At 32.1% G+C, this 23,244-nt stretch overlaps 2 protein-coding genes across 2 annotated transcripts; one reads left to right on the top strand and one right to left on the bottom strand.

The window, feature by feature from the left end:
- Positions 1–2,105: 2,105 nt before the first annotated feature.
- Positions 2,106–9,814, top strand: LOC108335799 (ATP-dependent Clp protease ATP-binding subunit CLPT2, chloroplastic). Its single transcript, XM_017571956.2, has 5 exons — positions 2,106–2,350; positions 2,438–2,476; positions 2,571–2,680; positions 8,154–8,333; positions 9,522–9,814. The coding sequence occupies exons 1-5, from the start codon at positions 2,133–2,135 to the stop codon at positions 9,677–9,679; spliced, it is 705 nt and encodes a 234-aa protein (XP_017427445.2). The 5' UTR covers positions 2,106–2,132; the 3' UTR covers positions 9,680–9,814.
- Positions 9,815–9,949: 135 nt separating this feature from the next.
- LOC108335798 (protein DETOXIFICATION 56) lies at positions 9,950–11,992 on the bottom strand. Its single transcript, XM_017571955.2, has one exon. The coding sequence runs from the start codon at positions 11,663–11,665 to the stop codon at positions 10,136–10,138; it is 1,530 nt and encodes a 509-aa protein (XP_017427444.1). The 5' UTR covers positions 11,666–11,992; the 3' UTR covers positions 9,950–10,135.
- Between the last annotated feature and the right edge of the window lie 11,252 nt (positions 11,993–23,244).

Genomic DNA, 23,244 nt, shown 5'->3' with positions numbered 1-23,244 from the left:
AGGAAGAGAATCACGTTGACGCGGAAGTAAAGGCCGAGCGGTAGTACGTTCGGTTCGCTGTATAGTTTAGCTAGTATAGTGTGTTGTCTTCGAACGATCACTTTCCCTTTTGCTTGTTATAACCGTTCAGTATTTTTGCTTTGTAAACCGTTCGGTCAGTTATGCTTATATTGTACATCTCTAATGGTTGTACCTCGTTTTGTAAGGCCGTTCGGCCATGAACGTACGTTCGACTTTAGTGTAAGACTGAATCGATATGTTAATTAATGTGATTATTCTATTGTATGGTTTATTGCTGTATTTATGGGATGTTACAAAATCCATTCAACTTTAGGCTAAAGATTTTATATTGAAATTCAATACAATTCTTAATTACTTGGCCGTTCATATTATAACATTATAAAATGAATATTATGAAAATTATTTCTCTCTTCAATTTTTTCACAAGATCATTTCAAATGTGTATTTTTCATATTATAATTATTTTATTGAAATAGAATACACATTTGTTTGTGAACTATCGCTGGGGCATATTATTAATATCTCATAACAGTCATTTTTTTTAATATTTTGAAAGATTCCTTCGAAATAGTTGTTTTGAAGTGTATTATTTATATTCTAGAATAATTGTTTTGAAATTTATATATATTATGTATATTTTTATATGCATTTTGATTTGTGTAAATATAATAGAGATCTTTTGGAAAAGGAAAAATATCCATAAAAAACCTTTTGGTACTGTAATAAGAAGTACATTTATAAGATGAGATGTATGCAAAATTAATTTTGCACGATATTTTATTTAAGTAAGAGAATTCCTTTTAGGAGTAAATGTTGTAAATTTTTGTAGAACTCTCATTTCAATAAATAGAGACACCCACCTCATGTTTTTGTCATTTTTATAACAAAGAAATTCAAATAAATATTAAAATCAATACACATAACAAATAACTAAATTTAAAGAGAATAAATAAACAAAACAATAACAAATAAACCTTAAACATAACAAATAAGTAAATCCTAAACCCTAACTAATAAGACACACGATAAAAAAATAAAAAAAATAAAAAAACCATAAACCATTAAAATTAAATTAAAACAAATATTAAAAATATTAAAATAACAAATAAAAACAATATATATATATATATACCCTAGACCCTAACATCTATTTAATGTATATTTAAATATTAAAACCTAAAGCCTAAGTAAACAAAAATACACTAAATAAATAAAATTTAAAAAAATAACAAAACCATAACCATTATAAATAAATTATAAAAAAAAATAACAATTAAGGAATTTTTTTAAAAAAATAAAAAAAATAACAATTAAATTAAAAAGCTAATATATATATATATATATATATATATATATATATATATATATATATATATATATATATATATATATTTCAAAATCTAGTAGACTACTTTATTGAATTTTAAAATCTAATTTAATGATTATCGAATTTCAAAATAATACTATATTTTGAAATTCAATTAAGAAATTCACTTGAGAAGTTTACTAAATTTCAAAATCCTTTAAGCAAACACTGTACACTCCTAAATTATATTTTAGAATTTGGTATTAAATTCTAAATTTCAAAATTCTTAACCCTAAATTCTTAATTCCCTTCCTAGCATTACATATTTCAATTAAACATTTACAAATGAGAGATGTAGTAAAAAAATGTGTATTTGTTTGATTTTCGTAGCACAAATTATTTGACTTGAAGGTGTGTTGTGAAGTGGGTGAGTGTATACTAAGTGTAGGGGTGAGTGAGAAGAAAAAGACTCCTTGGGTGAGTGATGTAACGTTAGAGTTAAGAGAAAATATAAGTAAATAGAAGTGGGATAAATAAAATGAGAGAATTTTTTTTACTCTAGTCATAAAATCAATTTAAGAACTTATAAAAGTTTGGAGGTGTAGGAAGAAAAGTTGAAGGTGCAGGAAGAAAGACCAATTTTGGGTTCACCTTTTTAAAAATGTTCGGCCCAAGAAGAGTGCCTTAGAGGCCTTAAACCCAACTCATGCGACCCAAAGTATAATGTCAACATACGACGGCGTATGTTTCTCATGCTTAAAATAGCTTTATCCAGTCCCAAGCTGTGGCATTAATTTGTCGTCAAATGGCTTGTGCACACTTCTACCATTGCGCGGCGAGTCTGATATGCCGGTCCGATACTGGAGCTCGTTTGGGCCAGATTTTGACGCTAGAGAGTCGTCAAAGTTCGTGGCTTGGAACTGAGCTTAGGGTCTCATCATGCAGTCTCAATCTCAGAAATCACGTGCCTGTTTCACGGCGCCGGCCCCTAGCCGTCACTGTCTCCGTTAGCCTTCCCACGGCGTAAGTCTTTTTTTTTTCAGTTCCCAATTCGGAATTGATTTGCCTCCTTTTGGGTTTTAAGTTTGAATTTTGTTTTTCTGATAACAGAAAACCAGAGCGTGCTTCTCCTGGCCAAAACTTTCCCAAGTGAGTAGTATCGCCCAAATTTTATTTTCGCTCTACTTCTTTTTCTCGTTTGGTTGTCATTATTTCATTGCTGATTTTCTTTTATGAAAGCAAGATGGTCTTCCAAGGCTATAAAATCGTTTGCAATGTCTGAATTGGAGGCTAGGAAACTTAAGTATCCTACTACCGGAACTGAAGCCCTTCTCATGGGGGTTCTCATCGAGGGTAACTATCTAATTTTATACATTGCAAATTTTTTATATCTGTGTTTGTTTTTCAATTTTGTGGAATTGATTTTAGAAGGATTTATTTTGGAAGAATTGAGATTGGGAAATTTTGTTTGTGTTTTGGGAAGTGATATTTTAATTTAACACACTTTTTATGGAGCTTACTCTCAAAAATGCGGATTCGGGATAATCCTTGATATAATAGATATTGGTTTCCTGTTAAGTTTTTATGCAAAACACTGTGAACACAAAGGTAAGGTTTTTTCTCTGTTTTGTGTAATCTTGTGGTGTTATTGAATTCAAATGCAGACGTTTGGCCTTATAGCCATAAAACCAAAAACGAAAAAACAGACTCAGCACCCACTAACTCTATGCATAAAGTCGTGGGTGGTTTCCTAAAATCACGGGCTAAATTTTAGCACCATATTCCTACATAATAGGTCACAGCTGACCACATTATTGAAACAGAAAAATCCATTTAATAAAAAAAAAACAGAAACATAACGTCTAATTGCTAACAAACACTATGGTTCCATGGGACATCTGTTGTCTCGAAGAGAGGAAAATTGAAGTTTTGAAACAGCCCTCGTTTGGACGTCTGTTTTCTGGTCTTAAGTTGACTCATATTCCACTGAATGTGAGTAAAAGAGAGACACGTTGAAAGGTTTTTTTATGTACAAAGATGTCTAATAGGGTACGATTTATGTGAGATTGAAGAACATGATTATGTATGAGGGGTTGAGGGCTTTGTGCTTTGGCTGTCATCATAAATTATTGGAGTGGATACTGCAACTTGGAGTTCTCTTTGTAAAGACTTGAACCCATATAATATATGCAGTCTCCATGGCTAAACTTTTGTATTCTGTTTCTGCCTTTGAAAAGGCTACCAAGCTTTGCTTCTTGGACCACTGAGAGATGAGAGCAAGAAAGACATAACCCTTGAAGTAATATCAGATGCCTAATTAGCATCATTGTATGCAAGATGTAATCGAGTGCAAGTTGGTTGCATAAAAAAATCCATGATGGATAGTGCCGTTTAAGTACAAAAAATTTTGTTTGAGTGCCTTCCAATGTTCAGCCAAGGGTTGAGTCATAGACTAGTACTGCTTGTTGATGTTAGAATAACTGGTTCTAGAAGGGGGTTGAATAGAGCGTTAGACTTCTTCTCTTGCACAGTAGTAGACTAGACTGTCTATTTCACAAAGAACAACCACAAGATTTTATACTGATTTACCAAAAATAGAAACCTACAGCTTGTTCTCCCTTAAGCACACAACTGAAGAGGTTCTATTATTAATCAACAAAAATGATTACAATGAGTATACCAACATCTCCATGTTACAACCAGTGTACAAACTTCTCCAAGTTATTCCTTCTTAATCTCCCACCGAGATTCAGAACTCTCAATCTTAAGACTAGAAAGAAAAGCACTTTCACAGGGAGCACAATTTAAGCTTAATTGAGAAGGTTTCACATTAAGAAGAATTACAAATTACAAAGTTTTCTCTCAACCCAACAAAGAACACAATGTATACAAATAAGATGAATCGTTGATCTGTGTTCCTCAAACTTTAACTTGATCTCTTTATATAGCATCTAAAAACTTGACCGTTGCTTCTACATAAGGTAGGCTTGGATCTTGCAATGTCTTTGTGTAGAGATCTAAGTTGTATGTTTGATCTTTATGGTAGACAATGCTTTGGAAATATCTGATTTAATCTTATCAACATTCATATTTAAATTTGCTAAAGGAAACAATTCAAATAGAATATGCATATATAATTATTAAGTGTAATCAAACATGGATAATCAGCAGCACATAAATTTATTTGTTTCCTAAAGAGTTGTTTATAAAGATGTTGATTTCATTAAAACCAATTTAATCAGGGATAAAATAACCATTTGAACATAATTTAATTTAGACTGTAGAACATTTATCATTACGGCTTGATTGATTTTATTCTAATATGATTTGATGTATTATATGTTGTCTGATAGTGTCGGATGAGATCCTATAGGTTGTCTAATCTTGAGAGAAAAACAAACTTATCTTGAGGTCCTTCAGCTATATGAACACACATGTATGAAATATTTTATGTAATATTAATTCACTTAACTTGGTGTGTTTGTTATTAGGTGATCTTACATGAATTAGACCGTCTGGTGGGTGTATTAGATTGTCTGATCTCAGCAGTTGATCCTATAGCTTAATTCAGGTTTGGTGGAGGTGATGTGTTGTAGTACACCTACAGTTGAACGATAAATGGCTGGATCTTCCATATAGTCAGCATTTGATGCCTCCTAGCTGAGGAGTAAAGATGTTGGAATCTTACATTATTTCTTTGTGCAGTAAGTCCCTAATATAGTTTCGCTGAGAAAGTAGAAGAGAGCCATTGTGTAAGCGCTTGACCTCAGCACCAAGGAAATGATCTAAGTCACCTAATTGGTTAGGGACACAATTGGAGTTAATCCTGGTAATCAGAGGCTTCTGTAGAGTGTTAGATGTCCTAGTAAGGTTCACCTCTACATAGATTAAAATATAAACCATGCTGTTGTAGATTTAAGTATCTTAAGAGAAGGATCAGGCTTGCTAGATACCTACATTAAATGCATGGATGTGATTATGGTATTGGATACATGTACAAGTATTGTTTTAAAACTCATTTGATTGTTTTGTCTGACATATTCAATTGGAAACCGAACTTATAATCACTTTAATCATTTAATTAAATCCAAACAAAGTTCAGTTGAAGTAGTTAAAGCTACAAAAGTCAGTTCTAAACCAGTCGCAACTGTCTAACTCCATTGCCTAGTTTATCTGATTTCCAAGTATGATTACTTTGTGACTCTAGACCTATGACTGCCTCCCCCATCACATTTTGCAGCACACTGCAATCTGTGGAGTACTTGCAGCACTCACCAGCTTCACTTTTTGAGGCACATTGTCCAACCTCATACACTCACATGCACATGAATTTTAAACTTGTGAACAATGAAAAAATTTAAGTGTTCAAATTGCCTAGCATCACTCGCGATCACATGCATGGTAATTGAATCAAATTGGAAAATAACTGATTGAAATTAGGATTGGCCTTGGTGGGTATGGAACCAAAGACATGAAAAGGATGTACAAATTGCTTTACCACTAAACTAATGTTAATTAATTAAGAATTGTATGATAAAAATTATATATACCATTTTTAATATAAACATTTAGAAATTGATAGTCATTCAGTTCATGTAGTTTTGCTATGGGTTTAGGGTACATGATGTTTCAAAAGTCCAGGGTACATGTACTTTGAGGTGAATTTTAATGTACAAAAATTATAATTGTATATAAACTTGACTAAATTGTTTGACTGATAAAAAAACACGAATAAGCATAAATTTTACCATAAAAGGAGATTAAATTATTTAAAATGATAAAAAAATTGTAATAAAAATAAAATCTATAGTTGTAAAATGTTCAGCAATCAATTATAACACATTAGTATTGTTGTGATATAATGTCCTTGTCCATAGTAAGTGAAAACCCTATGTGGTTTTCAGATATTTACCATTTCTGTATGTAATCACAACCCAAAAGTGACTTGGGTGCTGTTATTTTTCTGAGTGTACAGTGAAAAGGGCCATCCAAGTTCACTTTCTTAATTGTGCTGAACTCAAGTTTATTTGAGTTCAGGCGAATTTACTCCCAATTTTTCTGAGTTCACTGGAAAATGACCTTGCTTGTGAGTCAACTAAACACACAGTTGTGGAAATGGAAACTCATGCATCAGGAGTTTGAAAACTATTATGAGAAGAATGACTTCTAAATTTAGTTAATCAAGAAGTAACTTCAACTAATTCAGTCTTTTAACATTAAATTCATCTTCAAATAGTTCACGACTGATCATGAATGATTTGTACTCAGTACTCAGTCTGACTGATTTGTAACTCAGTTATTGCTTCCACCTCTTGAACTAACTTCTGCTTTTTATACCACCTCTAGTAGTGTTTGAAGCCTTATTTTGGTCAGCAATTTGAAAACAACAGAGAACAATCCAAGCACAGCATGCAGACAACCACCCAAAAACATTCCCAACATGCACCAATACCCAAGCACCCCGCCGGACAAGAATCCAGCACACACCCACAGTCAAAGAACAACATCCATATAGCTCCCAACCAAACAAGAAATGATAAACTAAGAACCGAGGTCACTCAGGTAAGGGAGAAATGTCATACAACAAAACGGAGAGTGTAGAGTAAAATACAACACTGGTGTGGTGGTGATGATGATTAGACTAAGAGGATGTGTTTCCAATTGCTCGTTGTCTCAAAAAGGGGATTATCGAGTCTGGTTCCCACACAGCTTGGGATTTAGTGTTTCCAAAACTGAGTCAGTGAAAACTTGACTTTGAAAGGCCAAAACGACTTTGTTTTGCCGCTATTAGAACTAGGTCAGCATAAGAAAAGATGCAAGACTTGTAAAATATTGGCAATTGGGGCAGTTCAAGAGGGAAATAGCAATATACTTCCTTTACGATCTCAGGTCCAAGTTTGCTTATTGACCTACGCAAACCTTTTAGGATCATGAGTTGCCTGGTAAAATGTGATTTTTGGAACATCGATATCAACTAAAGAACATTTTTTTTTCTCAAAATCTTCGTTGTGATGATGTGCAACATATGCATATATGTTATATTCCAAGATTAGTGAAATATTGTGTGAAGGGCCCAAACTCACCTCACATCTAGTTTAAAGGGCTTTGATTTTTATAAGTAGTGCCTTAAATTATTTGAAGATGAATAATGATTCGGATTATTTTTGATAAAATATATCCATGGATATTTGTTATATACATCTAGGGAAGAAATGTAATTAGAGTATCCTGAAGAGCAGTTTATTGGCACTCCTTTGACAACTACAACTTACTGGGACCATCAAACTGTCAACCCACTATGTTTGTTTGACTAGAACTCGCGTACAGAGATGATTACATCTTGTTACAAATAATTCAAGACAAGAAAAGATTTGTTATTCCATTGGGACAAATGGACATTTTTTGCGCAACATAACTTGTACATTTTTGAGTTGTTTCAAGGTGAAGATTGTTAAGTTTTCTACATTTTATTAAGAACGATTGAGCCTCTTAAATCGGCAAATTACAAACTTGGAAAACTCCTAATAGATAGGACCAATATCTCAAACCCATGATAGTAACAGACTACTGAATCTGTTGACTAAAACAGAAAAGTAATAGATAGAATCAGCATAAACGACCTGTATTGCATCAAATACTAAGAACTCCAGGCCACTAACAGATGATTCCATTTTTTGAGTTGTTTTTAACGAAAATCTGTGCCTTTATTATATTTAGGTTGCTTTTAATAGATTATTTGATTGTGTTCCGTGTGTTGTTATTACATTTCTTCAAGATCTCAACATAGAAGGTTAAGCATTATTCCTAACCTATCTGTGGGCTTTAGGTACTAATCTAGCTGCCAAGTTTTTGCGAGCCAATGGAATTTCACTTCTCAAGGTTCAAGATGAAACAGTGAAGTTACTTGGAAAAGGTGATTTGTTTTTCTTCAGCCCGGAGCATCCTCCACTGACCGATGAGGCTCAGAGAGCTCTTGATTGGGCTGCTGATCGAAAAATAAAATCTGGTTGGTTATTTTCATTTTTCTTATTTACTATTGTTTATCACCAATTGCAGAGGAGTGCGGAGAACTGGTTTCAATGCTTATAGTACTTTGTGCGTTAATGCTTTTGCTAGTGGTTTAAATTCTACCTGATTATTTTTTTTACTCTTCTCTCCCTCTAAATTAACTTTAAATAACACGAAAACACAAAGTATGACATAAATTTTTTATAGAATGATGTCATTTGGGGTTCGTCTTCTACTAAGCACTGGGCCAATTTAGTTACTAAACATGGAGTGATGGAACACAGTTTGTATTTTGTATTTGAGCTTGACAAAAATATATCATTTTGTAATGAATTCTAATAAAAAATTTCTAAACAAATATGTATGGAGTTTACACATTTATCTGTAGTCCTGCCAAATTAAATAAATGTGGTTGAAGTTGAGGATGGCAGGTATTATTTTCTCTAAAACCCTGGTTCTTATTCGCATGCCTATACTTACTTATTTTCTGGTTGCTTAACATTTTTACAAGAACTTGTGTTATTTGGGTGTGCTAATCACTTCTTGTTAGATCCTGAAGCTTTTCTTCTAGCAAAAATAATTGTCAAGCCTACATTCTGGTTGGTGATGGTTAGTTAGTTAATGGCATTCGTTCATATTTTAACAATAAAAAAGACTAAATTCTGATTTTGGAAATTATATTGATATAGAATAAAATATTAAACTAGAAGTCCAAGATAAAGAACCTGAGGCAATTAGGAAATGTATTGTAAATATAGAGTTGTCTGATGGAGTTTGAAACATTTATTTAAGAGTTTGATGACATGTTGCTTCTATAGCAAAACAGAAGAGCCATTTGTCATTTCCGAAGACATTTCTTTGTCATTATATTTCCTGCTACTCAAAAGATGATCTTTGTTTATGAGAATGTTTTAGTAATGACCCTTTGTGATATTCCCCTGTTTAATTATTATTTGATAAAGATTTATTGGTAGCAACGTCGCAAACGGTTTTGTTTCGTGGGACAAACTTGTTCTCAATATTTAGCCACTTTCAAATTATACATTTATTGGTAGCAACGTCGCAAATGGTTTTGTTTCATTCACTTTGTGCATCATCACACATTATGTTTTTCAAAAGGTGATCGATTCCAATCAAATGTTCTACGATCTAGGCAAAAAAATTAATCCTTTTACGTGACTTGCAGGTGATGACGGGGAAATGACCACGGCGCACATACTTCTTGGTATCTGGTCCGAAGCTGGCTCTCCTGGTCACAAGATTCTGTCCACCCTTGGCTTTAATGATGAAAAAGCTGGAGAGCTTGAGTCCTTAATTTCTAAACCTGGATGTACGGATGATTGATGAATGTCTACGTGCAAGAGTTTTAGCTTTAATTCTATATTTATTATTGATGCCATTGTTTGTACAATCGATATATGAATAGGCTGTTCGGTTGTGCCTACTGATTTGGAATGCATAAAACTTACTATTTTCGAATGTGAAGTGTCCTTCTTTCTTCCTCTCAAAAACACAAAAAAAAAAGAAAAAAAAGAAAAAAAGAAAGAAACAGAAAGAAAGAAAGTAATAAACACGCACGCACGCTAAAGTAAGGCAGGAGAAAGGGACATAAAATGACAGGTAAATCATATGGGTTGCTTTAAAGGGATTTTCAAGAAAGTCCTTGAGCACTGAATCACAAAAATGGGGGATGACACGACAAGCAACTGAGATATTATATGTATGGGCTCCATGTCTTTTTAGTTTTGGCCCGGTGTTTGGAGATACGTATGAACATGGTTAGATGAAGCTTTGATACACTTATACTTTTTCACGGGCGTCTATTCGTGTTTCTGCGTCATATTTGGGAAATTCCTTAACCTGCTCGTTGCTTGTCAGTGTTTGTGCCTTGGCGGCTTCTTCCACCCAGTTTAACCGTGCAATGAATACCAATAACAACGTCAAGCACGTAACTAAACCAGCAAGAAGTCCAATGAAGAGTCCAACAAGCCCTAGACGGAGCTTGAAGGCAAAAACAATACCAAGTGGCAAAGCCAGGAAATAAAATCCACCTAGATTCGCATATGCGCCCAACCAAGGTCGTGCTGTTCCTCGAACTATCCCTCCACAAACTGCCAAAGGAAAATTAAACACTTCCACCACAGCCATCAGCAACATTGTCTTATTTACTCCCTTTATAATTCCCTTATCATGGGTAAACAGTGGCCCCCAAATTCCCCTGGCAGCCACCATCAGCAAACTGCCTATGCAACCAGAGATAAAACCCAATGTCAGAGACACATACGCTGATCGGTAAGCAAGGCCAGCTTGGTTAGCACCAAGCTCATTTGAGACACGGGTGGAAACACATGTGGCCAGCGACAGCATCACCGAGAAAAGCAAATAGTCGAAGTTTAGCACAATGGCCAAAACTCCCACGGCTTGCTTAGCATTCTTGAGGTGGCCAGTAAGCAAAACTAGGATCTCATAGCACCACCATTCAAGGCACGTGTTGAGGCAGCATGATCCACAAAGCTTCACCAGCCTGATCCAATCCTGAACGCTCTGATCCCACCACCCTCCTTCCTTCCACATGCTTCCCTTTTTGTTCTCAAGAATTAAAACATAAATGGCTAGCAGGATCACAACAATAAGATCAGTAATCCAAACCGCCATGGCGACTCCTCTGAGGCCCATGGTCTTTGAGAGCACTATGTTAACGGGTATGTGGAAAGCTAGTGCCACAGCCGAACCAAACATGGTGGGAAGAGTTATGCTCTGAGAGCTCAAGTAGGCCTTTAAGGGACAGAAGAGCGAGGCAACAAACAAGTCGGGTATGAGAGAGGAAACATAGGTCCTGGCCACAATGGAGATGTCTTGCTGTTGGCCAAAATGAATCAAAATTTTGTCAACATTAAGCCACAAGAAAGTGATGGGAAGCGATACCAATAACAACAATAAGATTGTCATGAGAAGGGTTTTGTGAAGGAGCCTGAAGTTTTTGGCACCATGAGCCTGGCCACATATGGGTTCCATGGCACAGCATATACCATTGAGAACAGAGAAGCCAGTGACATTAGCAAAAGTGAAGCCGAGAGCTCCACCTGCTAAGCTGAGCTCCCCGAGACGGCCTAAAAAAGCTGTTGTGATGGCTGTTTTGGCAAACCAAGCCAAATTCATGGCTACCATTGGAAGGGCTATTCCTCGTTGAACTCTTAGCTCTGAGATCAGCATCTTCACTGAATTGGCTGCATAGTTTTGGTCTTGTAGTGGAGGAGGAGGAGGTGACAAGGGTTGATTGGTTTCATCGTTTAAGCTTAGGTTGTCTCCCACTTTACATGTTGCTGACATTGTTGCTGTGCTAAGTTCTGCTTCTGGTCTCTTTCCCTTTGTACCTCGGATTGGTTGAATGCAGGAGTTTGTTAATAGGGAGTTTTAGATTTTCTAAGCGGAACAGAGGGGTGCTAATATACTTTTCTCAAGTGCCAATAAAGGAAGCGGTTGGTAAAAGATTTATAGTGCGTGAGCCATATGCCTTAGACCATATAACGCACTTCAGTTACTACAAGAACCCTACTTTCACAACAATATTTGCAACTACACGTTTTCTTCAACTCATTTGCATTCAGGCAAAACCCTTTTATGCAGTATCTCTGGGGTATCCTCTTTTTTTTATTCAAATCAAAACATTACCACAAATAATTATATTACTTGTACAAACTACAACACAAACAATAGCTAAATATATTTTATTACTAAATTATATGATAAGTTTTTCGAAAACGTAGAATTTCAAAACTGATTTAAAATTTAAACGAGATTTTCGTTTTTACGTACAAACCAAGCGGATAAATTCTAAAGTGCGAAAACAATAATCCCTTCACCGTCTTATGCTTATGCCCCTCGATTCGCAGATAAGAGAACCTTCCTTACACACTGTAAACATATGTTCTTTTCAACCAAAAATATAAGAAAATATATTCTTTCTTTAATCAAATCGGTGGTAATATTCCCTTCCCAGGTTCATCTTCCCACGCGCACATTCAAAATACTTATATTATTATGACATTTTGTTATACTATGTCTCTTTTTTTTTTTAAATTTCAATTACACCATATTTTTTTATTTGACACTGCATGCATGCAGGTAGGCGACAACTGCAATCAATCTTAGGATGATCGATCCCATCCCATTCGAGCGAGGTATATTGGCGAATACATAATCTTAGAAAGTTGAAGAATTAATGAAGAATAAAAGCCGGTTTGAATCCACAATGTATACATTGATTCTGGTTGATAATTAAATTCCGTCGGTTGATACCCAGTTAGGTCGAAACTTGAAATTTATATTCATGTCTTTGGCCATTTCAGTGCATATGCATGAGCGAGAATCAATGAAATGCTACAAGCTTATGGGTATCTACCTGGATAATTTAACATACAAAAGAACTGTTGTAGGTACTAGGAGGATATAGTTCCAACATTAAGGCTAAGGAATCTTGGGAATTTTTAACCATGAAGTGCTACTTTAACAGATAAATATCATTAATATAGAGATTGTGATAGCAGCGAGCACAGTGGAAAAGAGAACCGAAAGCTGGAATCATATACTTAAGGGTTGAATCTTTTTTTTTCTTTTATTGTTGAAAATCTCCTGCACGTATGCTACTTTCCCATTCACGATGCTGTAAAGTTGTTAGTGGGGTGAAGGGTTGGTCCAAATGCAGAACAAAAGCTTACAAAACCCAATCTTTCAACTTGTCTCTTCCATTGCCACTATATTATTTTCGTTTTCAATCATATTCTAATTCACAACTTGAACCATATATTTATGTATGCAAATGGCAGTGAGAAACTTCAATATCATGAATAATTTATGTCGTGTAAACGAAGTTAAATGATTATATCTGTACATTACTTACAGACACTCATGTATAGATTTGGTTCAAATAAGTTACTCATTTTAAAATAAATAAATGATTAATTTAGCTTTTGAAATATTTTAATATTCCATTTAATCCTTATTATATTATTTTTATTTTTATTACAAAATATATGTTGAATAAATTGATGATCGTATATACGAAAATATAAATTTATTATCTTAATATTTTAAGATGAAAGATAATTATGTTGATTCTTTATATGTATTGAATTCCAGTTTTATTAGAGTTGTCTTTTTCGTTATCTTTTTTTGAAGATCGATCACTTAGAAATTTAAATGAAACTCTAAAATTTTAAAGAGTCGATTAGATGTTTATTAATATCAAGGATAAATATGAGAACGATAGAGGGATACAATTTTAGAAATTATGTTCAATGTTTGTCCCTTTTCAAAATTTGTGCACGAGAGTTGAAAGCTGAAAATAGGTGTAAAGAGGATTGCAAAAAATGGAATGCCAGAGATTGTTAATAACTATCGATTTATATGTAAGAATAATGAGAAGAAGCTAATGGAGTTGTGAGAGAGAATAGATGATGGTGAGGGTTGAAAAAGAAGAAATAATTGTAATTGGAATGATGATAAGATAATTAAGTGCCAATGATAAAAGGGAAAAATAAGAAGGAAAAAAGTTTAGAAAGTTGAAATTATTGATAGAAAAAGGTATAAGAAGTTGTCTTGAAGTATGTTTGTGATATATAAAATTGTTGAGTGGAAATTGATGTGTACCTCTTTACTTTGTCTTAAAGGGGTGAGGTTTATTATCCATTAATGGTTATGGAGCTAGCTAAGAAGAAAAGATGGGAAGTATTATTTTGTTTCAATCATGAAGATATTGCTACAATTCTCTCATATCTTTCTTCGAATTGGTTTCATAACATTTTCATCACGTTGTCCTACTCCTACATGTAACATGAAACAACTTTCAATGGGCCAAGAAATCTACCTAGCTGCTAGTTAACATTCAAATTACAACACAACCACACTTCCACTTCCGGATGAAGAATTTGGGGTTAAAAAAATGGTTAGATGCTAGATTATGTGGCCAAAAATTAACAATAGTTAGTAGTTACCAAAGTCAATAGTGGGATGAAGTTTATCCAAATTAAATCCTTGATTATTCATACGATTTGAAGAGATAATCTAGAAATTAGTTTTTTTAAACCAGTTGGATTTACTGTTTAATTGTGATAGGAATCTAGTCACATGTCAGTTGGATTTATTTATTTTTTTGTTTAGAGTTGATCTAGGAATGAAAAGAGCCTAAGATTCACAACTAATCTTTAAGAATATCTCACACCGCTTAATTTCAGCCTCAAAGGGATTCTTCTACTAAGCAGTGTTTCCAATCTATCTAAATAACTTTTATCTTTTATTGGTTCACTAGATAAATAGATTGAAAAAACTCGTCATATGTTAAAGTTAATTGGAAATTTTGAAGATTATAAAAAAAGACATTTAACTGTTCAAATATAAAGTGATAAAACAATTCATTTATCCATTATTTATCCTGTCTACCTACGAATAAATTCATCTATTAAAATACTTCCTTTTATAAATATAAAAATGATAAAAAATTTCGTATTTTTTAAAAAGCTTTCAAATGTATATATATTTTTTTCAATACTATTTCTATGAATGCATCGGAAAGTTTAATTAAACTTTTAATAAATCAAAATAAATTAAAAGTTCTTTTTTATTCAATCTACTATAGTTCAAAATAAAATTTATTCTACGAATTCCATTAATCACCCATAATAAAATCTTAAGGACTAATTTTGAAGTTTGTAGTTTATACTGCATATAATATTTTTGCAGGTTTAGAAGAGAAATTGGAACCGTATTTGTGCAGGTTTTTTCAGCTATATTCTTAAAAACAATTACCATATTTGTACGAAGCAACAATTTAATATGTATCCTCATGTTTTATGACTATCTAAAATCATTGCTTGCATATTTTATTTTATTATTTTATTAAAGAAGATAATTATTTTATATGAATTTCAAAGAGGAAACTATTAGAAAGTCGCTAACGTTTAACAAACTCAAAGAAAAAACTTTGCGAGTTAAGAACTTAGGATTTTCAAATTTAACATAAAAATGTAAAATTAAAATAATATTGTAAAGTATAACTATAAAATCTAAGAGTGTAACACTAATATTAAATACATGTCGTTAATAAAACACCCACATTTTTTATAATAAAAGCCAATGCTATATTGCTAGATAAACTATTAAAAAAAATATCAAAATTGCGTCCAATTTGAAATAGATGATTATGGAGAAATCGTCAAGTGGTTCAACTAATGAATTGGCTAGAAAAAAATATTAACGGATATAAATATGATAATAATATTTAACATTTAACATTATTTATATAACTTTTTCTTCTTTCTTAGTTGTTAGTTATATAATTATTTAAAAATGTTATACGTTTTTATAGTTTAATTTTGACTATACGTTTGTATTTATAGTTTTTATTGGTCACAATAAAAAAATATCAATTATACAATGAATAAACACACAATTTATGTCATAATTATTATGATGATGAAGTATATAAATTCTGTGATTCAAATATTTATATATGTAATTGATTAATAACATCTTACAAATATTTTAAGAAACGCGTACATTAAAGTAAGACAACGAAATATTAATTCAATTTAATTATTTAAAATTTATTAAAGTTCATATAACTGTTAAATTTTTTTTTTACAACAAACTAATAGTGTCATTAATAACATTTTCTTTCCTAACACTAACACGTATATAACATTGGAATATAACATTAAGCCCAATAACAATGAGCTGGGTTAAACAGATCTGTACAGGCCCAATTAAAATGAATGAAGATAGTAATGGGGCTCGGATTCACGGGCTGAATTAAAAGAGATCTTAATTTCAGAATTTTGAAATGTTTTGACCGAACACATTTTTAGTTTATTCTTTGATTTAATGTCTCAGTAAGTCCTTTTTTTTGGCATGAATTTTAAATAGGTCATTTTTCTTTTCGGCGTCTCAATTGAGTTCTTTTTTATGTAAAATTGGAGCAATTAGGGATCTGCCGTCAAATTGAACAAATGACCGTTTAAGTTTGGCTTACGTGGCATTGAAAATGAATTTTGTATTAAAAATTTGGATTCCACAAATGTGAATTCAGATTTAGGGAAGGGCAAAGTGGGCAAAGCATGTTGGTCGAAGCATGTTGGCCGAACGGCTGTAGTAGTGGCGACGTCGGCATATTCGTCAATGGAGCTGGTTTAGGGTTTATTTTTCTGGTGGAGTTTGTTTTGGGTCATGTGCAGTTGAAGCCGTAAGTTCTTCATTCGGAAGGAAATTTTATCACTCATTTGTGTTTTTTCAGTAGAATTTAATTTGGATTGACGGCAAATGAAACATTTTCAATCTCAATCAATTGTAATCAATCACTATGAATGACTTTGAAAATGATAATTATAGAATTCATGGGTCCAAAGCATGTTGGTCGAACTCAACCCCGAACCCACCAACACCATCCTCGATCCCTCCTCCTTCTTGATCGAAAACCCCTCCCACTCTTCCTCCATCCTCACCTTCAACTCACGCGTTTTCAACGACGACTCCGAATATGACCTCAGAGTCATTCCTGGAATAGCCGGATACCCTCCTCAAAACACCACAAACAACAATTTAGGTTTTCCATTGCAGTTGTAACATGTATCACAGGACAGATCACCCACCAATTACGCACTACTCCGTCCGGCATGGGTGGCGTCGTCGACGACACTCTTGGCCAGCGAAAGGAAGGCGCGACGGAGGGTAGGGACTGCCGCGTTGGAGGTTGAAGGAAGAGGTGTTTCTCTCTTTTCCTTTTCGTGCATATCCCTTAGGATTTTAGGGTTCTGAAGAAGAAAAGGGGTTTCCCCTCCGCGCTTCCAATCGAAGAAGAAAAGAAGAAAAGGGGTTTGCCCAGTTTGCCTTTTTTGCCCTTTGCTCAATCCATTTTTAATATAAAAATCAATTCAAATTCATTTTTAATAACACGTAGGCAAACTTAAACGGCCGTTTGTTCAATTTGACGGCAGACCCCTAATTGTTTCAATTTTACACAAAAAAGAACCCAATTGAGACGCCGAAAAAAAAAAAGACCTATTTGAAATTCACGCAAAAAAAAAAGACCTACCGAGACATTAAACCTTATTCTTTTAAAAGAAAGCTGGAGTGAATATCTTTTAGAAAAATCATAAACATAAGCAACTTATTTTAAGAATAGCTTATTATTCTTTTATTCTCTTTCAAATTTATCTAATTTGGTAAATGTTTTAAAAATTAGTTCTAAAGTGTAGAATTGTGACATTTGACGACAAAGTAAGTACTTTGGTAATCTGTGATTACTAAATAAGAAAGAAAAAAGCAGAGATGAAATATAGAAAAGAAAAATTCAATTAATTAAATTATTTGGTTGTTATTATTTACAGACAACTGCATCTGAGGTTGATTTTAATTCAAGTGACGACTAAAACAGATTCCAATTAACAGCTGCCACTCACGTGGGCATAAGTTTGTCCTTTCTGCTTAGAATTGATCTACCATACCATTCAATTAATGCAAACATGTAACTGTTTTTAGATAAATAAGGGTCTTATAAATTATATTATTTTTAGTGTTTAGTGCAGTTAATCGATGTACCTATTACATAGTAAAACTGTCTATAAATAAAGTATTTATATTTATAATTAATAAATACCGGGATATATTTATATATATATATATATATATTGAAATAATAATCTTTATTAATTAAATGTGAAATAAATAAGTACCGGGATATAAATACCAGTTAATAAAATGTGAAATAAAAAGGCTAGTATATAGTGTGTAATAAAAACTAATGTATACAATCACATGTGTTTAAAAGATTTTTATAAGAGAAAAATGAAAATTTAAAAGTTATACAGAAAGCTTCTCTAAATTAACTGATTTATAAACTAGCTTTAGTTTCTGAAAACTTTAATTTAACCTTTTTGGAGGCTATTATATGATTTATTTTACGTTATTTTACTCAATAACCATATCACCATAGTTGATTACATAATTTTATCAAATTCGTCTACTTTACGAAATCTAATTTAACATCTTCTACTAATTCAACCTTTAGTCTTCAACTAGTTTCAGTTTTGCAACTTCTAACAAATTTAGTTAATTTTCGTTCAAATATTGATTTAACTCGTTTTAATAATTATTGCGGATAAAAAAAACTTGTTTTTATATAAAAAACTTAGTATTTAATTCTCTAAACTTTGTACTTTTTACAAATAGATACCATAAACTTTATCTCTTATATAAAGAAACATTTTAAATTTGAATTTTGTTCTATTTGATATTTAAACATTAGTATTTTTATAAACAAACAAGTTAAATTTTTAGTGTTATTCTAATTAATCCTTAAAAAATATTAATTATTATAATGTTAAACAATGAAAAATTTCATAAAAAATGAATTTTTTAAAGACTAATTATTATAATGTTAAAGATTAATTATCTGTAACAATATTGAATAGTTTTTAATATAATTAATACCTACATTTTTAATGTTATTCTAATCAATCTGGAAAACTTATTAATTTTTGGAAACAATTATTTATAAAAAAATGAAGTTTTTTTATAAAACTATTAGGATATTAAAATTTTAGGCATGCTTTTATAATAATACAACTTTAAGGATCATTTACACAAAATTAAAATTTAAATAGTGATTTATAAAGAACCAAAATTCGGAATCAATTAAAGTTTTGGAGAGTTAAATACTTCTCCAAATGATCACTTGGTTTCATCAACATTCTAAGAGATCTGCGAAATAGAAGATACTTTTATTAAAAGGAATAAATCAATTGTGTCTAAATTAAGTATTATGAATAATTAATTGGAACAATTATTTTTTTCTTGAATTTATTAATATAAAACAAAAAAAAATGGCAAGACAGAGAAATTAGCGTTGAAGGGTCAATCTATATATATACATATATTTGTGTGTGTATTTATGTATGAGTGTGGACAAAAAAATGGTCAAAGGTTGCTTACAGCGTACATCTGGGATAGGGATAGGGACAGGGATAGTGTGATTGAAGTTGTTGTTATCATTAATCCAAGGATTAGTTATTCACATGGATCTACCCTACATCACATCCTCATTTGTCTCTCCATCTATCTCTTTATTTTATCTGCATTTTAAATTTCGACTCAATATGTCTAATTTCCTGTTTTTTATCATATATTATGATTATTGGGATCATGCTAATTGAATTCAAGATCTTCACCTTCATCAAATCTAATCCTCTCAACTATAATCTTAATTATTGTAATAAATTTGAGTCATTAGGATTAAATTAGTTCATGCGATTGTCTGGTAGAGAGAGACACGAATGTTGGTTTATATTGTTATTCACCCAATTTTGATATCTTATTTGTCCATGGGTTTACGAAGGAAAAAAAATTGTCATGACTATTAGTAAAAGACTCTTTATATGCAATAACAATATAATCCAAAGTGATAAATATAGATCACATAGAATAATAGTATCATGACACATTTTTACATTCATTTAATTTAGAGTATGAGGATAAAATACTCATAAAAGTATAAGCTTTTAATTAAAAGAATAAATTATTAGTTTAAGGAAAAAGTTAGCTACTTTTAAATAAAATATTTAAACATTATCCAAACTAAAAAAATTAATACGCATTCCTTCTTTAGTTAATTATTATGTTTGATAGTGGAAATAATGCACTTATAACTTCATATTTTGGGAAAATTATATTATTAAGTATTTAAATAAAAGTTAATATATTATGTATATTATTTAATTATATAAGGGTTTTAATTTCGTAAAATAAAGAAAGTTAATAAGATATGCCATCGTCAAGAAGATGATGTTAATTTTTTATAACTTATATGTTATATTTGTCAATTTATGGAATTGATTTTTAACATATATTACTAAAATAGTTAACACACCGGATGACTGTAAATTAAGCGTAGTTAACCTGCATGTCTGTATTTTTGTCCATACTCAATCCCTATGTTTTAATTTTACATATATGTGGTAACAGCTATATTATTATTTAAAGAAGTAAAAACCGTGGAGATTCTGCAGAATTTAACTTCTCAAGTTACTGATAGAAATCAGAGTACCGCATAGTATAGTTAGATTATGCAGAACTGTTGGTGATAGTTGTGATTTGTAAGTATTGAAGATTTGGAGTAAAAAATAGGAGGATTTGATATAAAAGTAATTAGATGGAAATATGAGGTTTGAATAAGGTTGAATTAGAGTTGAATAGTTAGTGGATTAAACTTGGATTTGCACTAATTAAGAATCTGACAGGGAAGGAGGGAGGGGTCCACCGTCATGAGTTTGGTTAAAGAAAGGGTTTGGAGCCGACAAAGAGCATCTTTGGATGCATGGAGTGAGTTTTTATTTACGCAGAATGACACCATATCATATTCATCTTAACTTAGCTTGTGGGAACTTCTCGATTAATTCTCACCAGCTACCTCTCTTCTCTTTCATTCACTTTCATATCAGCAAACTCTCCGCCGCTTTTCACTGTTGTCTTCTCTCTCCACCCACACACGCTATGCCTTTTGCATCAACACTCTGGATTTTGCCTTCTATTTTATATCCACCACTCCTAGATTGATAAAGGAAAATTCAAGTTTAGTTATTCTACCGTATACATCGTCGGTCTATTTATCTCATAAAAATGAGTAATTTCGAGTGACTTTGGAAACCACGTTCAACGATTAGCTGTTATATATATAGATGATCATTAGGTAACTTATATATTAAACTCATCAACATAAATTCAATATGATTAAATAAAATAAAGCATACTTATTTGGTTAGTGGACTACAATGGAATGAATCCGAGGTAAGATAAAGAGTGCATTTATTAAACATGATTTAAAATTGACCAATATAATTAATTAACTGAGTATCAGAATGCTTTCTCCATTCGGTTTCGACTTTGAAAAAGTAAGAAACTGATTGACCTTGCAAAAGAAACCCAAAAAACTCAAAATAAAATAAAAAAAATAGGAAACTCTAGATAAAATAGAAAAAAAAAACGTAAAGTGTGAAGGAATAATCATCGATGATGCAGTAACCAACACAGTTATAACATTTATATTGGATAAAGATTATGATCATACCTGTTTTTATTTTTTATATATATTTTTTGTGAGTAATATTAAATTTGTAAAATTTAGTTTGTGTGAAGGTACGTAGGGATGAGTGGCTGCATGATTAAAAAGTGAAAGGAGAGAGTACTCTTTTTCACACCTTGTTGCAACTGAAGTGCTATAATCTACATTATCTTTCTTTTCGTAAGACTCATCATTTCCTGGCAGTGGCAGTGCACCCAATGTTTCATGTCATGCATGTTAATCTCAGTTTTCAAGTAATAATTTAATCAAATACATTGCTTCCACTCTCCTTAAAGGTTTCAACTTAAGCCGCCGATTGTCCCAAAGTGTGGTGCATGTGGGTCACTCCCTGTGTCCCCTTCCATTCTCACTCTCATCGCATTTTCAACACCATGCAACTCTTTCCCATCTTCTAAATCTTCCTATTCAAATAAATCAATTTCCCAACTACATCCATTCAATCATCTTACAACCTGCACCAATACAAGTTAAGTATAAAACTTCTTCACTTAATATTTTAATCGACAGTTCTCTCATCCTTAATAATTAAAAATTGGCGCAAACCCTTCTTCTGTTTAAACGAGAAGCGGACAAGAGACATGATAGATTATATTATATATATAATTAATGACAGCAATTGAGGTAAAACAATGGAGTGATGACATGATTGATAGTTTGGGAAATAAGAGTAAAATTAAAGTAGGAAGAGAGCAGAGAGTAGACCCGAGAAAAACGGGGGAAGAGGCACGCGTCATGCATGGAGGAGGTGGACCTGGTGAACAAGCTCAACCTTGATGTTGAACTTGGTTAAGATATATTCGATAAAGATGGAATTTTGCAGAAGACCCAAGTGGTGCATGTGGTCATTCATAGAAAATTGAAACACAAACAAACACCCTCAGACTCTCTCTGTGTGTGTGCATGACACTAGTCCAGTTAAGTTTTAATTGTGCCAGCTACGGTTTCATTAAAAAAATCAAATCTCCCACATATGACCGTAGTTCCCGTTTCTGATGTGGATGTTCTCCACAAACGACAAACAAAACCTACTCAAACTTAATCACGTCAATTTATTATTAATTCTTCTGTATTTTCATAGCATCACGAAACTAACACCAGCAGATCTTAATCTTTTCATTTCCATTACCAGGACTTTTTGTATTAATTACTAGTTGGTTTTATAGGTTTTGTTTTTCTTCGACTTTCAGTATATAATTGTATACGTTTAATTAATGATCTGATAGAAAATTTACACATAATTGAATAATGTATGAAAACTTTTATACTAGCTGATTCTGAGCTAATCTTTTCGTATCATTTAGTAAAATTTCAATCATAAAATAAGATAACATGAAGAATTCTTCTATTGGTTGATGGGCTTCTAACTAATTGAGCATGATTTCTGGTGTGTGCGTGTCTTCTCCAGATATATCTTCCTTTTAGATACGATAGAGTGTTTGATGTTGATTTAGTTGAGTTAGAAAAAGTGACCTTAATAATTTAATTTGATATTCGCTTTTGTTTTTTTTAAATCCAAGTTTTAGCCTCGCAAATTAAATGATATATATGATAAAAGGAGAGATGCCGAAAAAATTATAGATATTAACATATATAGAAGAATTTAGATATCATTCTTAAAGATAGTTTATATATATACATATAAAGGATCTTGGTTTTTGTTTACAGATTACAAATATTTTATTAATTTTTTTACCAGCTATATGAATAACTTTTTATCTTTCTATAGTTTTTGGGTCGCAGAGACAGAATTTTTAACATGAAATTGTTAAGTAATTTTGAA

Source organism: Vigna angularis, chromosome 10, assembly GCF_016808095.1.
Source record: "Vigna angularis cultivar LongXiaoDou No.4 chromosome 10, ASM1680809v1, whole genome shotgun sequence".
In the NCBI taxonomy this organism is placed as follows: domain Eukaryota; kingdom Viridiplantae; phylum Streptophyta; class Magnoliopsida; order Fabales; family Fabaceae; genus Vigna; species Vigna angularis.
Note: the sequence above shows the minus strand (reverse complement) of the source record. Positions and strands in the feature narration are given on the sequence as shown.

Coding starts and splice junctions, on each gene's coding strand:
- LOC108335798 (XM_017571955.2), bottom strand. CDS start 11,665: ATGTCAGCAACATGTAAAGTGGGAGACAACCTAAGCTTAAACGATGAA.
- LOC108335799 (XM_017571956.2), top strand. CDS start 2,133: ATGGCTTGTGCACACTTCTACCATTGCGCGGCGAGTCTGATATGCCGG. Junction 2,477..2,570: donor CCTGGCCAAAACTTTCCCAA/GTGAGTAGTATC, acceptor TATGAAAGCAAG/ATGGTCTTCCAAGGCTATAA. Junction 2,681..8,153: donor CATGGGGGTTCTCATCGAGG/GTAACTATCTAA, acceptor TGTGGGCTTTAG/GTACTAATCTAGCTGCCAAG.